At 49.0% G+C, this 10,015-nt stretch overlaps 1 protein-coding gene across 1 annotated transcript; it reads right to left on the minus strand.

Moving 5' to 3' along the window:
* Positions 1–3,640: 3,640 nt before the first annotated feature.
* Positions 3,641–8,695, minus strand: CDKN1B (cyclin dependent kinase inhibitor 1B). Its single transcript, XM_046642957.1, has 3 exons — positions 7,779–8,695; positions 7,113–7,242; positions 3,641–4,973 (listed from the first exon to the last, which is right to left on the minus strand). The coding sequence occupies exons 1-2, from the start codon at positions 8,251–8,253 to the stop codon at positions 7,121–7,123; spliced, it is 597 nt and encodes a 198-aa protein (XP_046498913.1). The 5' UTR covers positions 8,254–8,695; the 3' UTR covers positions 3,641–4,973; positions 7,113–7,120.
* Positions 8,696–10,015: the final 1,320 nt, after the last annotated feature.

The following is a 10,015-nucleotide window of genomic DNA, read 5'->3' on the forward strand; positions in this document are numbered from 1 at the left end:
CCCACGCTCCCCCACCCGCCTGCACACTGTCAAAGGCACTTAAGGGGAAAATTTTGGAACAGAAGCCCCGCCCACCCACCTCCCTCCCGCCTCTACAAAACCAGCTAAATCACCCCACCACCGGCCACCGAAGTAGGTTTGGCCACACGATCGGGGGTACTGTATTTTTTACAAGAAAACAAGCATCCAAAAAAGAAAAAAATTCAAACTGCTCGCGCAAGCCAATGGGGAAGAAGCGGGAGGTGGGCGGAGGAAGTGCGCGGCGGGCGGGGCGGGCGCGGGGGCTGGTACCGCAGGGGATTCGTAAAAACGCGGCGGGCGCAAGGTTTGGGGCTTTTTTTTTTTTTTCCTCCAAAACTAGCTAAAGCGCGAGACTCCGCCTGTAGCTGCAGCCTCTCGGATCCACCTTAAATCTTCAGTGGACTCGGCGCAGGGGTCAGTGGGCGCAGCCAATGCCAATCAAGTTTACAACCACCAGCACGGGAGGGAAAAAAGAGAGGAAAAAAAATAATCTTCAAGTTCTCTAGTCCGCACACACAGTCACACGGACGCACGCACGCACACACACAAGCACACAAAAGGAAGGAGGGGGTGGGGGGACGGGCGCACGAGAGAGGGGGAAAATGTTTGCAAAATGCTCGTTGGAGGCTCAGTGCCCGTGGCCCGAGCGCTCGGGGAAGGCGCGCGGGAAGCACGGCCCGGCCCGAGCGCCATGATGGTGGCCGCGGTTCGGAGCCCATTTTCTGGAGGGGGAGCTGCAATGATGCAATCCCCCGGCCCCGGCCCGGCTGCGCGCCCTGCTCCTGCCTTTCCTTAACGTTCCTTTGGAGGCGCGTCGACGTTTCGCGCCCAGCACGCACCGATTTCTTTTTGTATTTTTCACTTTGTGATTCCTGCCTCCTGTGTGTGTCCCCACGCGAGACAGGCCGGGTCCGCGGACGGCCGCACGGGGACTGGAATTTACGTGTAAATACTACACTTTCGATTCTGCGGAGTCTGAGGCTCACCCCACCCCGCCCCATCCTACCCCCACGCGAGCCGAGATCCAGGAGGTTCCCCACCACCGCCACCGCTGCAGGGGCTTTCTGGCCTGACCCCGGGCCTTCTCCCCCGACCCCGGCTTCGCTTGCAGGATTTTTACCTTATTTTTGGGCGGGAGAGAAGGGATAGCGGGTGTAGGGTGTGGCTCAGGTGAAAGAGATGGCAAATTACAAAAAGAAATTCACACTCAGAAACACAGATCGGAGATCCTAGACAAGATTTTGAAACACCTTTGGCAATCTACAAAAGCTTATGAAAAGCAAATGTCTAAGCTAACGATGATGAAGATGAAATGGCGAAGGCAGCGTTCCCAGGCCGCCGGGAAAGGTCGCTCGGCGCGGCCGGGGTGGTGGGCGCACCGTGGCCTGAAAGGCCGCCCGCTCCGCTCCCCTCCTGTTGATATCCACGGTCCCCCGAGTCCCCCAATCATGACCCTGGACTCACATATCCCTAGTTCTTTCCTGCCCCTGTCCCCCGCGCTGGGCAACTGGGAATGAGATGGGGCGGGGGGGCTTTGCAAAGCGGGTGTAAGGGAAGAAGCGACCCCCGCAAGCGGCCGTGGCGCTCGGCCCCTGCTGCGCGCGGCTGCGGCCGTCCTCGGCCGCCGGCGAGCCGGGAAGCCTTTCGAAATGCGCGGGGCTGCGGATCATTGGAGCCCGGGGTGGGGGTGGGAGCGGGCTGCTGCCCTGGAGGGTCCACGAATTCCGAAAGGTTCGCCCCTTCTCTCAGATCCCCTCGCCGCTCTGGAACTGGCAGGGTACTGATGTGAAGGGTCTCCTGGTGGAGAGGAATGGGGGCTTTTGCTTCTTTCTTAGCCCAGAGGAGAGATGATGAGGGAGGCAACTTTCTGAGAAACGGCCCAGCCCCGCCGCGCCGGCCGAGGCGCAGCCGCCTCCACGGCCTGCGGGCGCCCCGGGCGCGGGAACTGCGCGCAGCGACCCGGCCCATGCGGGAGCAGCGAGCTGCAGGCGAGGAGCGAGACTTGATGGCCTTTTCGTCCTGAGGCGCCAGCCAGCCCGACCCCGCAACTGCCGCCGCGGGCGCCGGGCTGCGGGGCAGTTTGGGGAGACGACGGCGCGGTGGCCCGGGTAGCGGGGCAGGGGGCGGCTGGCGCCGGCGGCCGCATCCCCTCGGAGGGACGCCCGCGGCGGACCCGCAGTCTGGGCGGGGAGAGGACGCTCGGAATCGTGGGGACGCACTTAGAGACTTGACACAGACGTGTGAAGGACCAGCACGGGGATTTGGGGGCTGCGTTCCTGTGAACGTGCCCGGCGCGGCGAGCATCTCCTTCTTCCTGGCCCAGCACTCCTAAAACGCAATGTCTAAAAATTCACATTAAAGATGCTTCTTTTGGAAAGGAAAATGGGGAACATGCAGCACTTAAGAGGATTTTTTTCCCCTTGGTTAGAGACACTTTTTAGAGTACCCTTGTTGGTTCAGAGAAACTTTAATTTTATTTCATTATTTCCTGACTCTCCACTCCTTCCTCCCTATTTTGAGTGGTTTTTCTTGCTCTCTCAGTCTCTTCCTGAAAAACACTCTGTGCTCGTGTTTTGAATAGAATCACAAAAACACCTTTAGTCTTTAATTAAAATAATACCTACTTGGAAAATGTGGCCCAACCACCAAAGCACCTACTTTTCCCTCCCCAGCTGCCGAGGAGTCGACCCTGCTTAGAAAAAAAAAAAAAAAGTAACTTCGGGTCAAAATAAGCTGCAACGATCTTTTTAGAGCCCCTTTTGGGGTGCAATAATGTAAATACAAGCATTTGAGGAAAACAATTTAACCCAAATTCAAATTTTTGCGATTTGACCATTCGCAGATTCCTAGAAAAAATAATTTACTTTTACACCCTAACCACATTTTTGAAGAGAAGGTGAAATTACAGGAATTGTAGTAAGTTTGACTTTAAAATGCATTAAAAAATTTTTTTTCTTAAGTAAAAAAAATGTGTCTCTGCTATGTGGACTATGGGAACCCAAATCCCTCAGATTTGGTACTTAAATTAACCAGTTTTTGGTTGTGTAGATTATAACCAGGAAATTCAGAAATTGAGGAATGTGTGTGTGATGATCAGTTTAACTTGAAGAATACCTGTTCTATCTAAATTAGTGTGGAATGCACCCCAATTTCTAAGGGACCTATATATCTGAATATTTTGGACAAGGGGTGTAGTTTAGACGGTCTGAACAATTGCTCTAATTCCTCAGATTTTGCATGTGTAAATACAGAATTTACAGAAGTCCCTATGTTAGTTTCATTTTCAATCCTGCAAACGGTGTGATCAGTCTCGACTTATGTAAGAATTTTTAGTTCTGACACATTCATATCCTAGATGACATAAATATTTGAACTAATGTAGATAATCTTATTTATTTGAAAATGTGGCTTTTCCAATTTACACTTTTGTAGCTTTGTCCAACCATATAGAACTAAGTGGAAAATAGTGACTACTACATTCGGGCCCAAATAAACATCATCTGAGACGTAGGCCTGACTTATGTAGGTATTTGCCAGTTCATATACGTATTGTGTAAATATGACTAGAATGCCAGGTCGAATAGCTCAAGCCTAGTAAACACATTACAGTGCAACTCAATGAATAGCTATGGAAGTTTTCTTTATTGATTGCTTTATGTGTAACAATAATTGGCATCTTTTTCACACATTACAAAAAATTATACTTGGCTCAGTATGCAACCTTTTAAGCATAGCCATATTACTTAACAAGAAGGGAAAAAACCTATTCTACCCAATACAGCATTTACAAATGCACAAAACATGCCACTTTGGCTTGTATATTGTCTAGATTAAAAAAAAAAATCTCTTTTTAACATAAATAAGTTAGTATAATTTTTCAGTGTCTTTACAGAGTTATGTACACAGGCACAATTCAAATGGTTTTGTTTCATACACATACACAGGCAATGTAAAAATACTGTTTAAAGATGTTGTCTCCACTTCACACAACCCACGAGTGTGCTTTTCTACTGTACACTTTCCTTTAAAAACACCACTTTCCTTTGGGCAAATTAACAAACAGAATGAGAAGTTTGAAATTTAAAATTATTTCATTATTTTTTATGCAAAGTTACTTACAGACCTTTAAAAAATATCCAAGGATTTAGAATTATTTTGACTGTTTACTAAGCCCAAAGTAAAAAGAAAATTAAGAAATTTTCTCAATGAATCTGATAAAAATTAGATGGTTGATTTTGAGCATTCAGAATTCCCCCCATACATCCCAAATTTTTGTCCAGAATTACCTAGAGTGACCTAACCGCTGAATAATTAACTGGTCAATTCTAATTTTCACGGGGACTTGGGGAGCACTGAGGGTAGTTTGCTGTTGTTTAAAGAAAAAAAAAAACCATTTGCTGCTACATAACGGAATCATGAGAGCTCCCAAATGAAAATAAGCTTCGTGTAAAAATAAATAGCAATTATTTGTAGCCAGTGTTCCAATTTTGATGATTTTTAAACGAAGTATCAGTTCTCACTGAAAGGGACATTACATCTTTAAAGAAAACTCAAACCCTTCCCCCAAACTGCTCCTCTTCATGCAAGTCAAATATTTTTCTCCTTGCTCTAAATCGGAGCCAGCTCTCCATTCCCCCCATGCCAATTCCTCAGCCCCCCCCCCCCCCCCCCCAAAGTTTATGTGCTACATAAAAGGTAAAAACTATATACACAGGTAGTACAATGAAGCAAATAAGGAAAAACCTAATTGCACAATGCTACATCCAATGCTTTTAGAGGCAGATCATTTAAGAGTGCCTAAAATTTTAGTGTTATTGTGTTGTTGCTTGTCAGTGCTTATACAAGATGTCCATTCGGAGTCAGCGATATGTATTTAAATTTTTCAATTTATATCTTCCTTGCTTCATCAAGCAGTGATGTATCTGATTAAACAAGGAAACATACTCTGAATTCTGCAAAAGAAACAAGAAGGAAGAATTAGGTGAAAAGTACCAGAGTAACATTACCATTAAAGTACAGAAATTATTTTGTCACTGTCTCAGTTGGGAAATACCTGAGCAATGAAAAAGAAAGTAAGGACTAAAGTAGACGACTATAATCATCTCCATCCAACATTCACTTCACTGGAGTTTCACTCTCCTCTGTGTTGTGTACTTTTGTCTAGAGCAGTGGTTCTCAACAGTGGGCAATTTTGTCCCCCAGGGGACATTCGGCAATGTTTGGAGACATTTTTGGGTGTCATACTAGGCGTAAGGGGTGCTACTGGCATCTAATGGGAGAGGCCAGGGATGCTGGCAAACATTCTACAATGTACAGGACAGCCTCCCACAACAAAAAATTATTCGGCTCCAAGTGTCAATAGTGCAGAGGCTGAGAAACCCTGGTCTGGAGAATCCGGGTCAAAGATACTAAGAAAGAACAGATACAGGAGGAAAATTCAGGAACTGTAACACTTAAAAGTAGCAAAATTTTCAAACTTCTCTAAATTTGAAAAATAATTGGAATTGTAACTTATAAAGGCTCTCCAAAGAAAATTCTATTTTTTTTCCAAAATATTCTACTTTCGTAGTCATATGCAGAATATACACATGAATAGTTTTGAATAGGTCCTTTCTACTATTTCAAGTATTCTCTGAACTGGCAATATTTACTAACAAATGCCTCTCTGTATGTCAAAATGGGGCCAGATCAAAATCCGGTAGGTCTGATTCACGGTGGCTCATGTGATAAACGGCCACAAGCCATAACAAAACAAGAGCTGCAGGTATTAAGGTTGCTTCAGGAAAATTTTTCATCCAATTTTCCCACTTCACGCACAGCTGTAATCTAGAGGTTCTATAGTGCCATTTTGTATAAGCTCTGAAAAATATCAGACGTGTGTGAAGAAGTCATAGATGTGGCATTAGGATTTAAAAGCACAAAAAAACAAATTTAAAAACAAAACCAACAACTCTCTATGTTCTTTCATTTATTTTTAAATTTTTACAAATGAGGACTTAAAAAGTTATTATCAACATCTATTAAAATCTCTTTATATGCTAGGCTATGAGTGTGTTTTGGAAAAAAAAAAGGTCACAGTCCTTGTCTATAAGTTTATAAGCTATTAATATATGTGGTTTGATCATTATGGATAGCCAATCTATGTAAAGTTGGGGGCTAAATTATTCAAATTAGCTATTCGTGTTGATCAAATTTTAGTAGATGGAAAAATCTCCACTTCCCTTGGGCGGGGTGGACGTACCCTGCCAGCCCTGATATCTACTATCCATTTCCCCTACAAATATCCAAATCATCCTGTTACAGTGCGATTAGCATACACATGCTGACGTGTTCCTGGATTGCTTAGTCTGGCAGAGTTAATTTAACTTCTGCTTTGCAACTTCAGTGTTATCAGAAATTCTGTAGGAACTTTAGTATTTTTGAGCTTTCCATTTTGGTTTTTTTAACATACGCAGCTTCCTCCTCTGTCCCCAAAACTTATCAGAAAACAGGGAAAGTGACAGTTTATGAAAATGATAGATAATAGATTGCGACATACCTCTCTAGTCACATTTCTTACCATTTGATTAACCAAATAGGAGCCATCTGGACCCAACTTGTCCCTCAAAATTTATATTTTATCATGTATTTGCCATTCTTCCCGTGTATGGCTCAAAATCTGTGACTGACTCAACCTGAACTCTAGGAAGTGAATTCTCATGAAGTGGGACTGAGGCATACCCAGCTCTTGCTCAGATGGGGAAAGAAGCCATTGTCCCCAAGAAGTTTTAGTGGAACTTCAGGGAACTGACCTTCCTACCCACGGGTCCTTGTTCACAAGGACCTGCCTCGGACACTTGTTCTAGTAATTCTGTGTTTCAAGGGAAAATGATCTCAGGACGTAGAAACTGTGAAAAATTCCAGCGTCCCCACAACGATTCTCGGCCTTCCGCATCCCTACTTTTTTGACCTCACAAAATATAAACAAAACAGAAACCCACAAGCTCTGATCTGCCAGCAACCACTAAGATCAGGTATCTTGGGTTGGAAACCCCATGACTTCCTGCAGCCCAATTCGGGCGTCGGTTATTTGCTCCCAGTAGTTTACCCACCGAGCAGTTTACGTTTGACGTCTTCGGAGGCCCGGCTTCTTGGGCGTCTGCTCCACTGAGCCCGCGTTCGGGGAACCGTCTGAAACATTTTCTTCTGTTCTGTTGGCTCTTTTGTTTTGAGGAGAGGAATCTAAGGGCAAGAGGGAATTTTAAAAAGAACACACATAAACAATCTTTATTAGAAAAAAACAATGGCTGACAGAAGTTGGCACAATAGTCAAGGGATGAAAAACCCACCACCTTCACCCACATCCCTGGATCCGTCATCCCCAGTGGCCTTTGGGGGCACAAAATGAAGTTGTTTTCACGTAACAGAAAGTGCATTCTACGCCCCAAAGCTCGCTCTTCACAGCGAAGGGAGAGGCCGCGGATAAACATCCCTACGTTGTCACATACCTAGCCCTGGCCAGCCGGCGGGGGGACTGCGGTGGTTTCACTTAGAGAAATTATCAGATAAGACAATCTCAGGCTTCTGACTTAATCGTAAACAGACCAGCAGTCAGCTACATAGCATTTAAGACCTAACATTAGGAAAGTTCGTTGCCCAAAAGCGACATCAGAACGCGCTGAAAAGAAAGTTGAGGTGAAGACCCTCGAGCAGGCCAAGCGGCGCCCCGGACAGACAGACAGACAGACAGACGTCGTACGCGTCTGAAGGGTCCTTACCGTCTGCTGCAGGTCGCTTCCTGATCCCAGTGCACGGCTCCGCTAAGCCCGTGGGGCTGTCCGACGTATCAGTCTTTGGGTCTACCAAATGCGTGTCCTCTGAGTTTGCCTGAGACCCAATTAAAGGCACCGCCTGGCGGTTCGCGCTGGCATCCTGGCTCTCCTGCGCCGGCACCTTGCAGGCGCCTTTGGGTGGCCGCGGGGGTCTGTAGTAGAACTCGGGCAAGCTGCCCTTTTCCACCTCCTGCCACTCGTATTTGCCCTCCAGGGGCTTGTGATTCTGGAAATCAAAATTCCACTTGCGCTGGCTGGCCTCTTCCATGTCTCGGCAGTGCTTCTCCAAGTCCCGGGTTAACTCTTCGTGACTCACCGGGCCGAAGAGGTTTCTGCAGGCGGACGGCTTGGGGTACTCCGCCTGTCTGGCGTCCATCCGCTCCAGGCTCGGGCTCCCGTTGGACACTCGCACGTTTGACATCTTCCTCCCGGGTTTGGACGACCGCGTCGCTCGCGCTCTCGGGAAACAAAACCGAACAAAACAAGACGCCCCGACCCAGCCCGAACCCCTCTTATAAGCCCTGCGACTGCGCTCGGAGCCAAGAGAAACAAACAGCCCGAGCGAGCGCCGAGCGTCAGGAGCGCGCCGGGCTGGGGGAGGGGGCGAGGGGAAGCCCCGGCCAGGCAGCCGCGAGTCGCCGCCGCTCAAGTGTCCCGGCGAGCGGGAGGGCGGGGAGGGGAGGGGAGCGGAGCGGAGCGGAGGGGGCGGCAGAGCCAGTCCAAGTCCGGGCCGGTGCAAGCCCGCGGGTCCCGCGCCCCGAGCGGCTCTCCAAACCTTGCCGGCGTCCGAGTCGTGGAGCGGCGAGGAAGTGGGGAGAAGGGAGGGGGAGAGAAACACCCCGAAAAGACGAGCCCCCTTTTTTTAGTGGCCCAATATGGCGGTTGAAGGGAGGCTGACGAAGAAGAAAATGATTGACACCGCAAGTCTATTTAAACAGAGGAGGAGATCCATTGGTCGCGGCGCCGGGAGCCGCGCCCCGACGAGGCTGGCGAGCGCGGCCTTAAGGTGGCCCCGGCGCGGTTCGGCCGCTCCCCGCCTCCCCGCGCGCCGCCGAGAGCGCCGGCCGGAGATTGGCTGGTCGCGTGATTGCTGGAGGTGCAGCGCTGCCAACAAACCTGCTCTGGCTGCCCTCGGAGAAATGAAAAATAAGACAAACAAACTAGCCAAACGGCCGGGAAGCTGGGGAGGGGCCTGGGCGGCGCGGCCGGCGGGGCCTTGGGTTCTAGTCCCGGCGCTGCGCTGCCCGGCGCGCGGCCGCCCCGAAGCCCCGACCTCCCGCTCCTGGTCCGGGAAACGAAGGGGCTGGACCCGCTGATCCCGAAGGTGGCTGGCAGCGCGGTTTGCGCCTCGGTTTTCCCCGCGCTCGCCGAGCAGGGAGTGCGGGCAGACGGTGGGAGACCTGCCCCCAGCTGGGCTCTCAGCCGTGGCCCCAACCTGTGGCACCGCGGGGGAGCCCGAGAACGTTCGCTGAGGGGCTGGGGCCCCCCGCCTGGGCGCCTTGGCTGGGGATGAGCAGTGTTGGGCTCACCCTTGACCTAGAAGTCTCCGCTGTTCTAGGGGAGGCAGGGGGCTTCGGGAAGAAGCCAAGGCGAACGTCTTTCTATAAATTAGCCTGGAGTAGGCGCAGCATTTATAATGTATTCTGAACCCAAGCTCTCCCTCAATAAAAATGAGACAGGATTTCAAGATCAAAACTTGGTCTCCTAAGTCCCCAATAAACTTTGTAAATGTGTCACACACATTTAGTTTTCGAAAGCGAGGTTACACCCCTGGCCCAGCTTCTTGCTTCCCAAGCACAGTTAAGGCCATTGCCATGGGCTGCGAGTGGGAACTCGGCTCCTCTTTTGTATTTTTCAATTCTTTCCCGGGTTGTAGCAGTTTCCTCTACCTGAGTCCTGCCGCCAAAGACAACAGCTCCTTCCTTCCTCTACCCTTCTCTCCCCCCATCATCGCTGCTTTAAACCCACCCAGAACGACGTTCAGAGGCAAGTGAATGCTTTTAGAGGGCTGCAAGTCGTCGAAGGGTGAAAACAATCTGAAACTCCAGATTATGAAGTGATTTATAAAACCACCACAACCAGGTCCTCACGTCTGATATTATTATTTGGGCATTTCTCTGCTCCCCTTTGCAACTTGAAATTTAGCTATCACTGTGATCTTGAGCACGGGGTGGTGGAAGTGA

The sequence above is a fragment of the Equus quagga genome, chromosome 1, assembly GCF_021613505.1.
Source record: "Equus quagga isolate Etosha38 chromosome 1, UCLA_HA_Equagga_1.0, whole genome shotgun sequence".
Classification (NCBI taxonomy): domain Eukaryota; kingdom Metazoa; phylum Chordata; class Mammalia; order Perissodactyla; family Equidae; genus Equus; species Equus quagga.

Coding starts and splice junctions, on each gene's coding strand:
- CDKN1B (XM_046642957.1), bottom strand. CDS start 8,253: ATGTCAAACGTGCGAGTGTCCAACGGGAGCCCGAGCCTGGAGCGGATG. Junction 7,243..7,778: donor GAAGCGACCTGCAGCAGACG/GTAAGGACCCTT, acceptor TCTTGCCCTTAG/ATTCCTCTCCTCAAAACAAA.